At 32.4% G+C, this 19,658-nt stretch overlaps 2 protein-coding genes across 2 annotated transcripts in view; one reads left to right on the top strand and one right to left on the bottom strand.

Moving 5' to 3' along the window:
• Nucleotides 1-7,023: 7,023 nt before the first annotated feature.
• LOC120157467 lies at nucleotides 7,024-9,691 on the bottom strand. The gene is made up of 2 exons (XM_039168575.1): nucleotides 9,548-9,691; nucleotides 7,024-7,513 (listed from the first exon to the last, which is right to left on the bottom strand). The coding sequence occupies exons 1-2, from the start codon at nucleotides 9,621-9,623 to the stop codon at nucleotides 7,296-7,298; spliced, it is 294 nt and encodes a 97-aa protein (XP_039024506.1). The 5' UTR covers nucleotides 9,624-9,691; the 3' UTR covers nucleotides 7,024-7,295.
• Nucleotides 9,692-11,381: 1,690 nt separating this feature from the next.
• LOC120157463 (tRNA-specific adenosine deaminase TAD3-like) overlaps nucleotides 11,382-19,658 on the top strand; it is a 36,351-nt gene continuing 28,074 nt past the window's right edge. Inside the window, exons 1-10 of the mRNA XM_039168569.1 lie at nucleotides 11,382-11,518; nucleotides 11,783-11,957; nucleotides 12,045-12,096; nucleotides 12,214-12,287; nucleotides 12,409-12,530; nucleotides 13,132-13,214; nucleotides 14,262-14,361; nucleotides 15,955-16,410; nucleotides 16,868-16,977; nucleotides 17,940-18,134. Coding sequence (XP_039024500.1) covers nucleotides 11,885-11,957; nucleotides 12,045-12,096; nucleotides 12,214-12,287; nucleotides 12,409-12,530; nucleotides 13,132-13,214; nucleotides 14,262-14,361; nucleotides 15,955-16,410; nucleotides 16,868-16,977; nucleotides 17,940-18,114 — 1,245 coding nt within the window. The 5' untranslated portion in view covers nucleotides 11,382-11,518; nucleotides 11,783-11,884 and the 3' untranslated portion in view covers nucleotides 18,115-18,134. The remainder of the gene's footprint in view (nucleotides 11,519-11,782; nucleotides 11,958-12,044; nucleotides 12,097-12,213; nucleotides 12,288-12,408; nucleotides 12,531-13,131; nucleotides 13,215-14,261; nucleotides 14,362-15,954; nucleotides 16,411-16,867; nucleotides 16,978-17,939; nucleotides 18,135-19,658) is intronic.

Genomic DNA, 19,658 nt, shown 5'->3' with positions numbered 1-19,658 from the left:
TGCATAGCGTTTCCCCTTGTTTTCATTTATTTATTTAAAATTATTATTGGATAATTAAATTACACTGTTTCTCATTGTACTATACTCTCTCTCTTATTTTCCTCATACAACTTTCATTTTTTCTATTTTGCTCACTGAACTTTACAAATTGAACCATTTTGCTCACCCCGTTTTCTCTCTAACGGCTAATTACATGGAATTTTTTCATTATTTAATATAAAATAATTTTAAAAAAAATAGAAGGTGACTGGATACCACCGCCGACCGTCATAGATGGTGGTCGTTTGATCCCAATATGGGATAGGTCGCTTATCCTCGAGGTCGTGAGTTCGAATCCGACCTCCATTTTTTTGAAAGTCACTCCTAAGTCTACAAATTTGAGATTACAAGTGAGGAAACGAAACATTTCAGTCCAAATTCACGGGTTTTGAGATATTTTCCGGTGAAACAATCATTATATTTGGACTTAAGGGTCGAAACAAATCGATCCATACTATTTTGGGATCAAACAACCACCATCTACGGTGGTCGACGGTGGCCGGAATGAAAATGACGTGGTGGTCGACAAGGAGAAAATGAAAAAAAAAAAGGAAAAAGGGTAAATTACACCATGAGTCATTGAACTTAACTCTTTCTCATATTTTACTCACCAAAATGATGTCGTTTTGGAGTATAAGTCATAACGTCGTTAAATAGTTAACGACAGAGTGAGCAAAATGATTTAATCTGTAAAGTTCACTGAGAAAAATATAAAAATTGAAAGTATGGTAAGCAAAATAGGAAAAATAATATAGTACAATAAGGAACGATGTAATTTACCTTATTGGATATTAGCCTAAACGATATTAAAATAATTAGGGGTGACAACGGGGTGGGGATGATTTTGCATTACCCATTTCATCCTAATACTTACGGATACGGTTTTGGGGATTCCCCATTATATGTTTCAGAGATTTTTTGTCTCCATGCTCATCCCTTACGGATCCTTGTGGGTCTCGGTTAATCTCATCCAAAAAAATACACAAACATTTTTTAAATCAATGCAACACCTAAAACTTATAAGATATATCATATTGCCTCAAATTAGTCTCTATCTATAATATGAAAGTTTCAAACGTTAGTATTCATCTAACACTCAATGTATATGTACAATCTTAACAATTTTCAATCTCAATAAATCAATGTATATTAAATGTGAAAAGATCTAAACTTTAATTTTAGTTCCTTTGAGATGTAACAATCACAACACGTAATCTCACAATCTTATCATATATAATTTTTTATTAAAATATATATTAAGGGTATATATGTAAATGATTATAAATATATATATATATATATATTTATATTTTAAATATCGAGGATCCCTACGGATATTTTTCGGGGATTCCCACAGTTATTTACATGAGTACGGTTCGGTTATCCCCACGGTTCAGATATAGCAATCCTCGTCCCCATCCAATTTGAGCTTTAGGGATAAAACTTTCCCTATCCCCATCTCCTGGGGTGAAGATTTCGATTATTCCCTATCTCCGTCGGTTTGGATCCCCACGGTTTTTTATTTTCCCCCACCCGATTGCCACCCTAAAAATAATATTAAATATTTATTTCTAAAAATTTTAAACATAAAAAATTACTTAATATCATCTAAAATTTATTTATAATCAAATGAAAATGACAGATTTAAGATCAATATGATAGTTTGGCATTTTTTTAAAAAAGTATTTTTAAATTATTTATTTTAAAATTTGAGTATTGAAGTTGCTATAAGAAATATATTTTTTAATTTATTTGTTTAAAAATGTAAATAATTAATTTTTATTTTAGATATTATTTTAGAAATTGTAAAATAATTAATGATATAAATGAGAAAAATAAATAATTTTATTTAAAAATATTTTTATAAAAATAAAAGATTTAATATTTTAAAAGAATTTTTAATTTGAATTTAAACTGAAAAAACCCAATTGTTTTATATCATTTTTAATCTTGCAATATTTTTAATTTTAAAATAACTTAAAAATAATTTAAAAATTGGCATTTAAGACTTATACGTGTTGAATGCTCGAAATAGATACTCCAATCTTTTTTTTTTTTTTGAATGACAACACTCTCGTTAATTTCTTAAGATCCCTTTTGGAACAACCAGTGGCGGAGCCAATATTAGATACAGACAAGAGTCGAAATATTAAATTTTTAAGAAAAATACAATAACTTACTAGGTATTTAAACTTACAATTCATAAAACAATGTTTAATTTGTCTAATAATTAAGTTTAGACAAAAAAATTGAGAACATTGAATTACCCTTATTCTTTTTGTATAACCACTGATTTCCAATCTATTGGTCGACTAATTCTGATCAGGTACTGTAGAGGCGAGGATGACCCTTCCAACCCAATTTTCTCCATTCGCAATCGCCAATATTTAAACCCTTGACCTTGCTTAAGGATCTAGTGTCTCATCCCGCTAGACCAACCGATTGTTGGTATTGAATTATCATTATTTAGTTCACATCCTATTTGATTAAATATCTAATAAATTTTTATATTTCTTAATTTAAATATTTGATTTTACGTTAACCAAAATACTATTGGATCAAAATTTATCTAACATAAAAAAAAATTACAGAGTCCGAGGCACCTTTGGAGCATCGCCCCTGGGAACAACCTCTTGGATCTAGGGATGCTTATCGAGTGAGTCGATCGCGAGTTGATTAGTGCTCGACTCGTTAAAAAATTTTGTTGCTCAACTGAACTCGTTGTTCGTTAAGCTCGTTAAAATTTTGCTCGACTTGTGCTATTTAAGCTCGTTACTCGTTAAGCTCACTACAATTTTTATCTTATTTTTTAAGATTTTACAATAAAATAATATATTAGTCATTTATCATGTTTTTATTATCTATTAGTAAATGAATAAATAATAATAATAAGCTGCTCACGAACTTATTGAGTCAAATTAGACTTTGCTCACGATATCCAAGTTGGATCTCCTTTTGTAGTAAATTGCAGCGACATAGCCCCGCTTTGAATCATTGTTTGGATTGTGAGTAAAGTTAGTCAAGGATGGACCGAGGGGTGCTGGAGGGTACGATCGCAGCCTTGGAATTTTCAAATTTCCTTACATTTTAGATTTTATCTTTGTATTTTCTATTGATTATTAAATTTCGCATCCCCTAAAATTTTATAACTTCGCACTCCCTAAATTTTTTTAACATAACTTCTTAAGCTCACACTTCTAATATAAATTTTTGCGTTCGTCCTTGGAGTTAGTATCACAAGCTTCACAGGTGGATGTTGGACTATTTGAGTTATTTTTAAAATTTTAATTATTAAATTATAAATTTTTTATATTGTTATGGTTCGGGATCTTGTTGAAGTGAGTATTATTGATTATCGTTAACCGTAATTGTTACATCTTACAAATTAACTAACCTAATCGCTAAGATTTAACAATTTTGGTTAGTCGAACTGCTAAATGTGTCGACTAATGATTACGATTATGAATTTTGATAAATGATTAATCATGATTAATTGCTAAAAAATTATAATTAATTAATAGTTAACTACATGATTAATCATTTATGTTTGTGTTTTGTCCACTTTTCCTCACCGATTTTAAAAAACATAATATATTGTCACTTTCTTTTTTAATTAATTAAGATGTGTCACCAACTGTTGTTAACAGATAAAAATTAGATGACATGACAGTTAAATATCTTGATATAATCACACATTTGGTCCATGTTATTTACCATTCTCTCAATTTTGCCCTACTTTTAATAATTTAAAAGTTAGTCCTCCAACTGAATGGTGAAACGTGACACGACACATGACACCAATGACTCGAGACATCATTCGATTAGAGGATTAAATTTATTTTAAATAAAAACGAAAGTGATCATATATTATTATTTTTGAATTAGTGAGGAAAAGTTGACAAAACACAAACATAAGTGATCAATTATGTAGATAACCCATTAATTAATTATAATTTTTAGAGAATAGAATTAGAAATAAAATCAAAATAATTCCTCATTTTTTATAGTTATCATATTTATCTTATATAGGATAACATTAAATCAAATATATATTATATAAGTATTTGATTCTAAACTACAAAATGTAAAAAAGTATGTAAGACTTTAAACTGCAAAAAGAATATATATATATATATATATATATATATATAATTTAATTTTCCTTAATTCAACTATCCTAAAAAATTGTATAACTAAAAGAGTTTTACACAATATAAGTATATGATAGCCCATATATATTGTAACATCCCAAACTATGAGTTAGTGACTTAATTGTAAAGTTTCAGAATTTGGTGATTTAAGTAGAAGAATGTATTATTTCAATGATTTATCTGGAAATAAATCCTAAAAGTTGTTAGTAATTATTAAAGGAGTTAAAGGACAAAATGGCCTTTTTATCTAAAAGATAATTATCTTATCTCTTTATTAAGAGACAAGCATGTAGGGAGATATTTCTCCAGAACTTCTTCTCCTTCTTATTCCTCTCATCCCGTATCTCCAAGCTCAAAGGTGAGTATTCTACTTAGTTAATTATTTGTTAAGTTTAAGATTGGGTTTTGATCATTAGATGATAACTAAGCTTAAGGAAAGCTTAAGTTATCTTAAGATCAAAAGATAAAAGAGATAGAGAAGATTAAAGATTAGAGGTTCTTGAATGAAATATTGGAATATAGTTCATAACAAGAATTGAAAGTTGGATTTGACTTGTTATCAATCTAAGTAAGAGATATGAAGTAATAGAATTGGATTTGAAACATGTTGCAAATTTTATGTAATTATTGAATTACATATGGAAGATAGGATTTTGAGGTTTAAGATGAAATAAATGAATATACATTGGTTTAAGTTTGTGTACTAGAGTTAAGACTGAAAAAGGGGATGAAACATGAAGGATTTAATCCAAAATGAATGAATTTTCGGGTTCAAAAAGAGGATTATGGGTAGAGTGCATCGATGCATATTCATTGTGCATCGATGCATCAAGGTTAAAACCCATAAATCGTTTAAAGGTGTATCGATGCACAGGAAGTGCATCGATGCACTCTTTTAAAATAAATACATCGAATGCAATTCGTGCATCGATGCATAAGTAGTGCATCGATGCATCCCATTAATAATGAAACATCGAATGCAATTCATGCATCGATGCATAAGTAGTGCATCGATGCATCCCAGTAATAATACAACATCGAATACATTTTATGCACCGATGCATCAGTAGTGCATCGATGCATACCTTCATTAAAAGAAGAAATTGACTTTTCTCTTGGTCTAAAGAGTAAACCATTAGAGTATATTAGTTATGATACTGATATAGATCTATGTATGATTATGTAGATATAGAACGTGATCCCGTTCCGAATCAACTGAAGGATTAGAACCGAATCAAAGCAAAGCTAAGGTTAGTGCAATTGAATTTGTACTTATATTATTGAATAAACATTTGGCTTGCGATGAGCCAGTGATGGAGTTACTATGGTAAGAAGTAACTCCTAAAATGTTATTTGATTGGTGATCAATGTTATGATTTGTGTGATTATGAGATATATAAGTTATATGGAAAGTATATGTGAAATAAGACATGAGCTTATATGAATATGTGATATGAATAAAGCTATAAGAAATGATTTATGTGAATACATGCATTTGTGATGCGTGTTATATGATATTAGATATACGTTTACACATACATATGGTATGTGACCGAAGAGAATGAAAATGTGATTATAAGATCAATGATTACACGTACATTTGGTACGTGACTGAAAAGAAAAGATATATGTTCATAAGAGAAAGGATATGAATAAGTAAATTGAACTGTTATGAATGTTAATGCCCATGTTATGTGATAAGAGAGCTAGTGGTATAGTTGGCATGCCAAGGGTCGAGGGTTTACCTATGTTCTTCGGAACATATGGACTGTTTACCTAGGTTCTTCGGATCTATGGACTGGTCCTTCGGGACGAATACTGAACTAAGGTTCGGTGCCCCATGAGGGAATTGATACGAGCTGTGGTGACAGCATTAGTGCACAACCTCAATGTACTCACATACCTTAAGTTCTCAATAGTGTACATGGGCTAATAAAGAGATCAAACAAACATACTGAATGTGATATATATACGATGGGTTTATAAATGGTTATCAAAGGTAAGTGGTTTGAAATGTGTTACATGAACCATATGATGTTATGCGTGTTTCTTAATGATAATGATGGTATATGTTTATGTATGATTTATATTATATGAAATATTATATGTTTTATATGCCTCACTAAGTCTATGACTTAGCGTGTAAGTGATTTACACGTAGGTACCAAGAAACGAGAAGAGCAAGAATAGAAGTGGCAAAGACAATATCATTACTAGAAGATCAGATCAGAAGTAATTGACAAAGTATGTACTTGGTTATGTATAGAATGTTGGCATGTAATAAGTGTTAATTACGAATACTCTGATCGGTTTTGTATTTATGGTCTTATGTAAATTAATGTATTTCGTTTTAATGAAAGTTTTAAAAATTCCCGGGATTTTCTATAAGAGTTAAAGTTTGAAAAGTCAATGTGACACATCAGACTTGTATTTGGGTTGGATATGAGTTAAGGGTGTTACATATATAATGAATCTACAAATAAACAAAATTTCTAAATACATATATGTCTATCATCGTAAATTTTATGAACTTTAAAACCTTTATGTTTTGTTGTGTTGGTTAAACTGTAATCCAACCGTTAATAACGATTAACCATTTACGATTAACCATATCTTAGTTGTGATTAATCATGTCTTAGTGGTAGATTACAATTAATAAAATTTAGTAACTGTATAACGATTAACCAACCATTTAGGCTAAACAGTACAATTAAGCCATTAACACCCCTCGTTCATTATATTCATAACTTTCATTGTCTGCTAACGTGCACCTCCCATTTTTATTTTGAAGATTGAAGAACACGTAGCATGGAAATGGAGACTTAAGAGGATTAAAAATTATGAATAATAAAAGCAATTCCCTTCCCATGCAAATCCAAATACATTAATTTTATTACAATCAAATCCTAAATTCCCACAAATACCAACATGGATTGTCAACAGAAACTCTCCGAAATACTAAAACACAAACCCTGCAAATGCAAATATTAACATCATCAAATAACTTCAGTCCAAAAGCTGAGATTACAAAGGAATCTCACCAACTCCCGAGTTGTTTCTTATTGAAAGCAGCCATGCCATGAAGGCAAGGCAAGCATCGATAGCTCAGCCAGATGCAGTCTTTTTCTGCTGGAAAATTACAGCATAGACGGGAACAAACACACCGATGCTGAAGGCTGTAAAAACAGCAAGAGACATTTTCAGCTTCTGATGTTTCATCCTATCCAAGTTGTACATATGCTTAGCATGAAGGTAATACGGTTCATCATGCCCATGACCTCCCCCCATACTCTTCACTCCAGTTGAATGAACCCCTCTATTAGCTGCTGCCACAAACACAAAAAAAATAGCTCTCTTGATTTTAAGTCTTACACATACTATTACCAAAAAAATATAGATAACAGCACAAAGGCTGAAGTTCCTACAAGGTTTCTTTCAACATTTGAGGCTTCTGGCAAATGCCAAAAAGCAGACGAACCAAAACAAACACAACTTATACCACAACCAATATGCAATATGGCCATCTAAACATAGGATTCATTCAAACTCAAATTACACTCCAGAAATTGTTTTCCACTCTCAAGTGGAAGACATTCCACCCATAAGTCATGGCAGTTTATTTTGCACCACTGTCAAAGACAACTCGGAAGAGGTTAAACCACAACTAAGTTAGCAAATCTAAATTAGAAAAAAAAATAGCACTGAACAAAAATAGTAGATCCTTCGGTTTTGAAGAATACAATTGTCAAGAGAAAATTATTTATTCTACTTTCAATTAGGAACAAGATAAAAGGAAGTCTAAAAGTCCTAAATAATTAGTGAAGAACAAGGCTAATCAGGTCATCCACTCGATCTTTTGTTCATTTCTTCATTTTCAACCTTTTTTATACATATTCCACCATAATTGTCACTCCTATAAATCCTCACCAGCATATTTAACTTGCATATACTTACACAAATGTTTGTAAATATATAGAATGCTTAAATTCTAATAAAGTAAATAGACGGGATAAAAGAAAATAAATATAAATTACAAGACAAGTATACTTAAAAAATGCATGAATAGATATAGAAAAATATTTCAAAAGTTACCCAGGCTAATGGTGTAAGGACATCCACAAACTTCTTCTGATATGCCTATACTGAAAGCTATAATACTATTGAGTATGAAAAATAATATATATGTGTGTGTGTGTGTCTAAATATGAAACACTTAAACAAATTGGAAAAGGGGAAAACGTCAAAATGTCAGAGTCAAAGCAAACAACATGCAAGAGTGTGCTCTACATTCATTTGCTGAGGAAGAAACATTAAGCATCAAATTCAACTAGAGAGTGCTGAAAAAACAGCTGGTGGTCACCATAATCAGAACAAAGAGTTTTCCAGAATAAAAAAAAAAATGTTGAGCATGCATAAACACAAGAGGTGAAGGTTGGATAAATGCAAAATAAGAAAGAGTCGCATACACGTGAAAGTTGAAAACAAAGAATGATTTTTTCTATCATTTAAACAAAATTCCAGCATGTAAAAATCACAGAAACTTCCTCGTATCCATTGAATAGCATAAGCAGCCATTTTCAAATGTAAATATAGACTAGGGCACTAAGGTAGCTGCTACGGTTTATACAGTAACATCAAACAAACAACACCAGACACCTAAGCAACCCACAAAATTAATTAGAAAATAATCGTGAATTCGTCGAGTCGACCATAGTATTCACATTGCAATGTCATTCCCCAGAAAATAAGATAACAAACACGCTGCAATTAATACAAGAACCATTTAGCGATCGTCGAGGTTTTTGAAACTAAAATATAAGCAAAAGCAGATTAATGGACAATAGAAATCAACATCCTATGACCACAAAGCAATTCAAAATGAATATCTAAGCCTATTTAATAAATCCCTTAGGTTTTTCTTTTTAGAAAGAATATGGTTATACAAAATTATGATAGCCTTTTACCCTCATAACATAACGTTCATTTAGTCATCGACATAGAACATGGGTATTCAGAAGCTAATCAATCTAACCAATACTCAATCCCTTAAAAGCATGTATAGAACTTAATTGTATGAATGTGTTTTTATATAGACATGTCATACAATTTATAAATCCAATCAAGAACCCCGCAAAAAAAAAAAAAAAAAAACAGCTACAAACGAATAAAAAGGGGGGAAATACAAATACCAATTAAGCAGATCTGTATTAACAGTTATGACTTATGAACCCTCCATTTCAGCTAAATTTGAATTCCCAACACTCAGATGGACATCTTACATTACTTCCCTTTATTTCTCAGCCACAAAAAAATAAATTAAATACAAGAAAAGAAAAAACCACCAGCGGGTCACTAACCGGACTTGTGGAGAAGTGGTTGAGAGGACGAAGTCAGAAGCTTAGAAGCCGATCTAATTCCAACGTTCAACGCCATGGACTTTCTCTTTCCACCAAAAGAATTTAAACCCGAACGACTGCGTTTCCAGAAATCGCTGGCCTTTCACCTATTCCACCACCGGAGCTGCCGACTGTTATAATCTTATAATTCAAACGTGTGGGATTACACACGTGTGATTGGGGTTGAGTGGACTGGGCTTTAACTTTATGAGTTAAATTCCAGTTATTTCATTTCTATTAATTTTTAATTGAAGTTTTTTGTCAAATTCTTAGAAGATGGTATCTAAGAAGTTCTTACTTCTAAACCGATCCTCAAAATTTGATTTACTATTTTATTACTTTTATTAATAATCTTAACTTTTAATAACGTTAAAATATTAGATTGTTTAGATGAAAAATACATAAATTCATTAAATAATATTGAAAAAATTTCACTCTGATAAATTAAAAAAAGGGAAAAAAATAAAAAATGATGAAAATGAATAACATAGTGAAGATTTGAATAAAACCAAACAAGTCTATACGAGTCAAATAGAGAGAAATTAGTAAGGTCAGTTAACTACTTTTTAATATGTTTTTATTTTTTATTTTACATATTTTTTATTGATAATTAAAAAAAAGCTTGATAAAAAGTGATAATATTATTATTAGTACGTAACATATATTATTAGTACATTATTAAGAGTTAACCTCATTAATAAAAGTATAAAAATAGTTTATATAATTAAAGTTCCGATATCAATACAGGAACAAAAATTATTTAGATACCAGTTTGGGATAAGGTGCTTAGTTCAAGTACCAACTTAGAAGAAAGTGCCTAATTCAAATATCAAGTTTGAAAAAGGTGTATACTTCATATACCAAATGTATATTTAAACCATTTATTTTGTTTATAAAACTTATAAATTAAATATATAAAAATTGACAATCATTGAATATATACATCTTTATATTAGCCTTGATAGTATTATCTTTCATCGTTGATAATAATATTTATTTGTATATGTTATTTATTCAAAGTATTTTGCAAACATGTGATATATTATTATCTTGTTAAATTATTAATGATAAAATGATATAATTTAACGTAAAATTAAACATTAATATTAAAATTAGTAAAATAAAAAAAATTAAAAGTATAAATAAATTAATGTTCAAAATTTGATGATATGTAGAGTAATTTTTCATAAATTTGATATATATATATATTATTAATCTGAGTAGGTATAAAATAATAACTATTCAAAGATAATTTTCAACCATTTGACATTGAACGTTTACACTCTTAAATAATAACAATTATTTGGTTTGTGTTTAAAATGTCAGTGCTAACACGTGAATTTTTCAAGAGGTCACTCATTTTAGTATTAGGATAAATTATACTAGAAACCATCCAACTATAATCTATTTTCATTTTAACCATATTTTTTGAATTCTTTTCAATCAGACCACTTAACTACTTAAATGCATTAGCCGTTAACATTTTTTTTGAATTAATCATTCAATTGTTAAAATAAATTTATCTTTTTTTGTCATTTATATTAACATATCGTTTTTAAGCTCTTCCGTTCATTTCTTTTGAAAATCAAAAGTCAGATTATCACTAAATTTTAATTTAAACGGTTTATTTTTTAAAAAAAAAATTCAAATAAATAATTTTATACCCAAGTCAGTTTGAAGAGAAAGAAGCAAATGATTTAAGAGTTTAGATTGAAAGTTTGTAATCAATTCAATTCAATTCAATCGGACGGTGGGCGACTCTAGAATGTAGTATATGAAATGGTTTTCGAAATTCCCCTTAAAATCTTAACTCACTCTCGACTCTCTTCGGACGTTCCCGCCGCCAAACAAACCTCTCCCCCTCCTCCTCCGGTCCCTGACCCAATTCTCTTCTTGCCTTCAAGTTTTCGACAGATTAGGAGATTAAATAAGGTAACTTTGAAATCCTAAACTTGAAGATTGATTTGTACTTGAGTCATGGGAATTCCGGTTATCTTGTCTCTGCATCTGCGTCACTCTACTACATTTAGTTTTCTGTTTTTCGATCTACTGATTGTTATGCCGTCTCTTCTATACTCCCTCTCTGTTTACTTTGTTAAGGAGGAGAATTTGTTTAGAAGCAAGTATTATTTTATTTTGTGCAGCATATTTATTTTATTATTTCTGCTGAATACAGCAAGTATTATTTTATTTCAGTACTTTTAGGGATTTTGGGCAGCACAACACAAACTTGGTGCTGTGCTGCCTGTGCTGGGAAGCAACCGTTCTGTTGGAGAAGCCTATCTTAGTTCCTCGACAATGAACAAGCAGCTGCAACAAATCATCCATATTCCACCCAACCCACCTGTTTCCCCCACCAGCCAACCGACCAGTGAGTTCATCAATTTTCATTTCCCTGTTTTTCTTTTCCTTTTCCTTTTCTTTTTCTGATTCTTTAACTGACGAATGCATTATACAGAAAAAGTTTATGCTTCCTTAATTGAACCTAAACATGCCAATACTGTTATAAGGTAATAATTTACCACTTCTCTTATTGTTGTTGGTGTTATGATGATGGTGGAATGGATTTTATAAGCAATACTGATAGTAATTTTCTTGAATGGAATCGGACGGAATGGGAATGATAGGCGACTTAATCAGATTGCACCGCTTCAAAATCTCCAGCATTTGAAGAGGATTCACAAAAAGCAAATCCAAGGGGGTTAATATCTGTTCTTACATAATTGTACTTTGAAAATTTCTCCTTTCTTTCATTTCCAATACTACAAGCCTTCATTCAAATGCTCATAATGAATGTTTGTGACAATTGCCTTATGTGACAGGAAAACCAGAGTTGTTTGTCATATTATGTTTGGCTTCTGAAAATGAAACACAATCCAATCCTATGCCATCGGATGTGGAAGATGTTGTCAATTCCTACAACTTGACTCCTTTTATTACCGAAGTGGGTTTTCTTCTTTTGTTTATCACATTGTAACATTGTTTGATCTAAAACCCATTTTATTTCCTACTAGTGGGCCATTTAATACAAAAAAAGAGTATTAAACTTTGTGCATAACAACAAATTATAGCCATGGCTTATTTCTATTCCTTTATGCGTAACAGAGGTGTGAAATATCAACAATTGATTGAAAAGTCTTAACTTTCTCATTTTATGGCTTTTTTGTTTCCCTTTCGGTGCTATCTATGAAGTGGTTGATGTCTCAATTCTTAGGACACAATTTGTACCCTTTTGTTCTGTTTTTTGGTACATGTGTGTGCCTCTCTCTATATGTGTTTCCGCACACTTTGTCACTGTATGCTGTTATTACCTTTTCCGTTGCTACATTGTGTTCATTTATGTTATTTGATATGTCTACTCTTTTATTTTTCTCATTCTTATGTAAAAATTTTCATATAATTGAAGTCATGGAAGTTGGAAGTTTTATTTGAACAATTTGGTCTTTTCCACGACATATTCGTTTAAAATATTTATATTTGAAGCATGGCTTTTTGGATCTACATCAACTTAGATTTTGTTTTACATGTACCTAAATGACTTTTAGGTTTGCAAACATGTTGCATTATCAAAGAAGGAGTGGGAAGAACAGTGCAAATTATGGCCAACGTCATATCATCCACCAACCTAGTAAGCTCTACATCTTTGGTTTACATTTTTTTGAGTTAGAATCAGTAGCCATTGGCTATAAATTCTATAAAACATTGATATGATGCTGAGAAAGGGTATGCAACTGATGGTCATTATTTTGAAAGGGTATGAACTGTGAGGAGGTGCATGATGTCCAATTTAAAAATATTTAATCATTTAGGGACCTGTTGCAAAATTGAGGTCTAGAGTTTTTGGGTTCAAGTCTTTTAGTTATAGGATGCATTTGTCCCTGAAGCTGACATAGTCCAAATGTTTGCTTTGACGTTTTGGATAGACTAATTAATTCCACTATTAAGATTGAAACATTGTATTAAGTTTTAATGAGAAGCTCTAGAAAGGTGTTCAATCTAGAAAAGAAAAATAGAAATTATTACTTAGAGGAACTCCCTGGAGATATAAATGTTGCGACATACAACAATTTCATTAAGTACTGAAAAAAATATGTTCTTTGATAGTGTGAAGCAATATTCTATTTTTTTTTGTATTTTCTTATTTGTTTTATTGATTCATGAAAATTCTTTGCACGAGAGAACAAATACAATAGGATGGCAAATGATGTTCATGTATTTATTCAAACAAAGAGGTATAAAAAAATTAGCTGACCCTATTTCCATATGTAATGGGGTAAGGGGGAGGTAGGGTAGTAGGCTGCCCCCAACGCTAGGTTGAGAGCAACTTCCGTGGAAGACCTCTAGCAATTATGAATTGCCCACCGTGGGACTCGATCCCATGACCACAAGGTTAAGAGCCTTGCGTTCTACCAACTGATTTGGAGGAGACTAGTGGATTATAATCACTATGTAAAGACTGGCTTCGGTTTCATGGGAAAATTTTTGAATGGCATATTGTCCATTACCATTTTGGTGGGACTTTAGAGTTGTAAATTGTGTTTGGATTCTGAAATGCTTAGTATAGTTATTGGTGGTGCTGAAGTTATTTGTCTTTCATTTATATTTCTCTTGCAGCTGGCACTATCTGTATTATGTTCCTTATGCTTGCTTTTTCTCCCTTTTGTTCCATTTGCAGCAATATTCATGGCATTACAGGGTTTAATGAAGAGGATTCTAAATCAGTTTTCAGTTTTATGAAGTCCACGATAGAGTTGGCGAAATCTGGTGATCATTTGGTAATTATTTAATTATTTTTCTTATGCACTGGTTTTATGTTTTAAGGATATGTATGAGATACTTGGAATGCATCAACTCCAGTCCATTTACAGTAGCAGAATCTATACACCGTCTAAATAGCTTGTGTTTTTTTTGGTTTTTCTAGGAGGTTTATTTCTGCTGTAAGGTGTTGTTGTTGTAATGGTCATTTTGTACTGTTTTTTCTTGGTTGGTAATAAAATTTTGAGGCACTCTTTTCCTCCTTCCAATGTCCGTCAAGATACCTAAGTGTTTTGACGGTTAAGAAAGGGGTTTTTAACGAGGCCTCCCTTTCTTATCAAAAAAAAAATTTATAGTATAAGGATTGATATATAGTAATTTCTAGTAGGTTAATGGTATTTGGATCCTATGATTGTGTTATAGAAGTGTTGAAGTGGACTTAGAGAAGATATATGATTATAAAGAAATCAAACACATTGACCGACAAAAGAAAAAGTAGTTTATCCGCATGATTATATTTATGAAGCTTATTTTATATACAAACAGATATAAAGATACACACTCATAGATATTGTGCCTTACCTTGCTCATGCGAGTGCCTTTTCTCGTGCCTTGTGCCTCAAGCAATATAAAGGTTCTAGTGCCTATAATTTGCCTTGCACCCTAATAAGAAAGTGCTAGAATAATCTCTATAATGCTTTATGTTGCAGAAGGATCAAGGAAAAAGGACCTAGTGTTCTGCCTTTGATAGGATCATAAGACTTTATAGGGGGTACTATTGTTATACTCTCAGAGATATTGCCCTTACCTCGCTCATGTGTGTGCATTTTCTTGTGCCTTGCATCTTGAGCAATCTAAAGGTTCTAGCATCTAGAATTTGCCTTGCACCCTAAGCAACAATGTGCTAGAATAATCTCTGTAATGCTTTATGTTGCAGAAGGATCATGGAAAAAAGGACCAAGTGTTCAGCCTTTGATAGGAGTTTATGGAAACTACTATTTTTATACTTAGTTTTATATATCTTTAAGTAATATTTGTTTTGCTTTTGCTTTTGTTGAACCTCCTTTTATGATATGCTGTTCTGCTAAAACCTAAGAGTTCATCAGAAAAGAGATGTGATGCATGTAATAACTAATGAATTGTGTAATTCTTCTTATGGAATTACGTTAGAGATATAGCTTTTGTAAAAGTTCTTTTAGTTCCTGCTCTGTCATATGGATTTATCAATTTTCAAATATTAATATGTTCACATGGTTGATTGCAGTCTTAGCAATGTCATACCAATACTAAAAGTGACAGAAAGTTGAAAGAACAGAGGAAGATAAATTCTATGTAAACCTTGAACCTCTTATCTCAAGTCTGTTGTTCAGATTGTCAGTGATCACTTGTAACAGATGTTGCAAAGTAATCCATGCGTATGAGATCTTCCCTAATATAAACAGACATATAGTGCAACCTGAATTAATTAGTTCATTTAGAAATCAGTCACTTTTCCTTAGTTTTCAATGAAGTTAAGTATGTCTTAAAATCCATTTTCGGTGGTGTTCCATCCTTTAGTTTCCTTAGGTTGTGGATATTATTTTATTCTTGCCTAATTCTGCATATTTCTGCAGAGTTTCAGTGCTGCTTTGATAGTGGATCCATTAGCTGGGCAGATAATTGCAAGTGCATGTGATGATGTCTGCTCTTGGCATATGGGAACAAACGAAGCAAAGACAAAAACCTGCCACTTCAAACAGTCAGAAGGATTCACTTCTGGTGCTGATGCTAACAGGATAGCAAGAGATACAACTTTGCTTTCAAATGGCTTATCTGACAATCTCCAAAAATGTGACACCACAGTTTCTTGTTTAAACCCTTGGCAGTTTTCACAACAATCATTGGATACAAGTCCTTGTTATTGTCACCCATTACGACATGCTGCCATTGTTGCTATTGAAGCTTCTGCTGCCAGGGACCGACATCTGTTCCCTTGTTCTGGGCACAGTGAAAAGTTGTATGAAGTTGATTCTACTCATTCTTCTCCCTCAGGTTCTCCAGAAAAGAGACAAAGGGTGACCCTTGAAAATGTGAGTTAACTTTCTTCTGTTTCTATTGAATATCTGTTCTGGTGATCCATATAACAGAGATTAAGGTGGGGGCATATCTTCCCAGTTTTGTTTCAAAATTCTACTGGAAGCATCTCTTTGTTGGTACGCAGAAAATATGTTGCGTTTTTTCTTCTTTTCTTGTATATTTAAAATGATGCTGATTGCCAACGTTATATGTGTGCCACTTTAGAAGACAGATAACTGGATAGCTGTATGTCTTATTGCAGATGTGCAGTATTCATTAGGTTTTAACAAATATTATACCAATAGGGTTTTTCTAAATAATAACTTCTTGATGAGTGATAGCAAATTGTCAAATGTGTTATTTGTTTTCTTGAAAGGTTTATTTTTACTATTTTTCATTAGAATACTATGTGAAATAAAATCTGCACGGAACAAGGCAAATTCGAAGGCATGTCTAACAATCCTATTTTAGGTAAAAAATGGTGGGGAGCAGGATGCGAATACCAAAAGTTCAGACTCCTTAGCCAGGCCTTATCTGTGTACCGGCTATGACATCTATCTTGTCTGGGAGCCTTGCACAATGTAAGTTAGCAAAACTCATCTCTTTTCCTCTTTACATTTGCTGAAGACAAAAAAGAAAACTTGTAGATTGAATATATTGGATGTAGATAATTTAATCTAGTTTGAGGATGAGATTAGGAATATTTAATTTCAAATGCCAAACCTTGTAAATTTCTATTGATGGGTTTTGCTTGCATGTCTCTGGTTAAAAGCACAACAGTTTTGATCAGGGATTTGCTTTTGTTTATATTTCGAGCTGTTTTTCTCATCGAGGGCATGTTTTTTTTTTTTGAAAATAAAACCACTTTATTAAATAGAAGAAAACATCACACTACCCAAGGTCTCATTAAAAAACCTCCCTAATCCTAAATGGAGGAAAAGGAGTGCACCTGAGCAGTGGAACTGAGCAGCAACCAACAACTACAGAAAGAAAGGCATCCAAACAACCTAAAAGTACAGCAATACAAAACCAGCATGCTTGTTGGTTAAGCACTGAGAACTACCTTCCGTATATTGTGTCTTCTGAATTTTAGATATCATATTTTCATGAATCTCTACCAAATACTAGTCTTTAGTATTTGAAATTTATGTTGCTCTGACTCTTCATTTTTTAAGTATCCATATTCAGCACCTGTTTCTGACACAATTTTGGACATGGCTATGGGAATATGACCTTTCAAGGACTTTCCAAATAATGGAAAAACTTAGTAAAACATACATCATGTCTGGCACATACCGTTAATTGGAACACACAGAAGTCCGAGTACTGTAGGTCAAAATAGTCATTGTGATGAAGATGGTACCTAAGTTAAGAAAGAAATGTTCCTCTTGAGCCTCTTTGGTTAAAGGCTTCATTGGTGCATTGCCAATTGGCGGCTATGACTATACTTTTAATTTGAGCTGTAAAGATTGTAAAATGAAGAAAGAAAAGATTTTTGCTTACCTTTAATGTGATCTGATACATTTGATTTTGCGTTTTGAAGGTGTGCTATGGCTCTTGTTCATCAGAGAATTAGGCGCTTATTTTATGTGTTACCGAATCCTGAAGCTGGGGCATTGGGAAGCGTTCATAGGCTACAGGGTGAGAAAAGCTTAAACCATCACTATGCAGTTTTCAGGGTTGTCTTGCCTGAACTTGAATTTCCAGCAGAAAGATAGCTCTTTTGATATTTCCTACTGCTCTCACTTATTTACATGTTCCAGAAATTCATCTTTCATTATAAGAAATTGTAGTGCGAAATGATATTTGAACTGTAAGTCTAGCTGTAATTGGGCAATGATAATTAGTTGATCCCTGATCTTTTTTTTTTGATAAATGCAGAATTTTATATCCAAAAGAAAGCAAATAACCATGTGCATATTATACTACCCCTGTACAAATAAAGAGACCCCAAAACACCTCGAGTTTAACCCCCATTCTACACACTACACTCCCTGCCCAACTGCCAACCATTAATCCTGTGCAATCTGTTCAGCTTCCAACGAACAACATCCCTCAGGCAGGCACCCAGATCAACCCCAAGCCATTGCACACCCTGAAAAAGTTTATATGTTCCTTTCCTTCCAAGTCAGGGCAACACAACCATTCCAAGCCAAACGGAAAACCACCGAAAGCAACGATTTGCCATTGACATTCCTGATCCCAACACAAAACCGGTCTTGATAGACCACAAACATGCAAAGCCCATTTCCAAATATATCTAAAATAAGCGCATTAAAAATGATCACAAGTCTCTAACTCATTCAAGCACAACACACAATTCCCCTATATTAAACCCAAAAGAAAATAATTGACTTCTCGTTGGCAGCCTGTACAAAACCGTCATCCAAATTCTAAATGATGGAAATCGAAGTTGAAGCATCAACCAGGAGGCTTAAGACCGATGCAGCGTTAGTCTGCAGCTGCAACAACCTCGACCACACCTAGGCCTCTCGAGAGGATTCAGAAACCTGCCAAAAAGAGCAATCCTGTAGCACACTGTACACTATACAATGCTATAGAGTACTGGAGTTGGAAAAATAATATCTTCCCTCTTTTAGTGGCCACCGTTCTCTCTCGCTGTAATACGAAGTCTAATATCTATACAGTGGTGAGGAATTGCCCGACCACATTCTTTTCTCAACCAATCCAACCTCACGAAGCCCCTCGTATTCCCTCCTCTGCCTTCTCCTTCTCCCCTCACCGCACAGTTTGTTGGGGACGCATCTCTCCTGTCGTTTCAGACGAATGATTCGCCCTGTCGTTTCCGACTCTCGCTTAAGGCTTTGATTTCTATGATACACACTCCTCGAAATGCCCTCTTGGATTTATGCTCTAGTTGTCTTGGAAGACAATGAAAAGCTAAGCGTTTTTATATTTCGTATGAAATGTAAGATTGGAGTGATCAAAACATGAAATGAATAAAATTTGGACATACATTGTTTGGGCTTGGTTTCTTTCATTTCTCGCAGAGTACAATTATTGCAAAGCAAATTAACTTTCTTTTCCCAAAATCCTTATGGCTTTTATATTCATGTTTCGAGTGGCACGTTTTATCAATATGTTAGAAGAAGACCCAAATCACTAATTTGTTGCTTTGTTTTTCCCCTGAAAAATGTTGTCATAGCTAGGCATTATATATTCACATATATTGCTCGAAGGTTTGCTTAAAAATTATATCGAGGTACTTAATCGTTGCCAGGTTTCCTTTCCTTGAGGTTCA

Source organism: Hibiscus syriacus, unplaced genomic scaffold, assembly GCF_006381635.1.
Source record: "Hibiscus syriacus cultivar Baekdansim isolate YM2019G1 unplaced genomic scaffold, ASM638163v2 tig00111272_pilon, whole genome shotgun sequence".
Lineage (NCBI taxonomy): Eukaryota > Viridiplantae > Streptophyta > Magnoliopsida > Malvales > Malvaceae > Hibiscus > Hibiscus syriacus.
The sequence above is the reverse complement of the archived record's forward strand: the minus strand, read 5'-3'. Positions and strand labels throughout refer to the sequence as shown.

Excerpts from the sequence above, each read along its gene's own strand:
- LOC120157467 (XM_039168575.1), bottom strand. The coding sequence starts at position 9,623 with ATGGCGTTGAACGTTGGAATTAGATCGGCTTCTAAGCTTCTGACTTCG. Across the intron at positions 7,514-9,547 it reads ACCACTTCTCCACAAGTCCG|CTAATAGAGGGGTTCATTCA; the intron begins GTTAGTGACCCG and ends TTGTGGCAGCAG.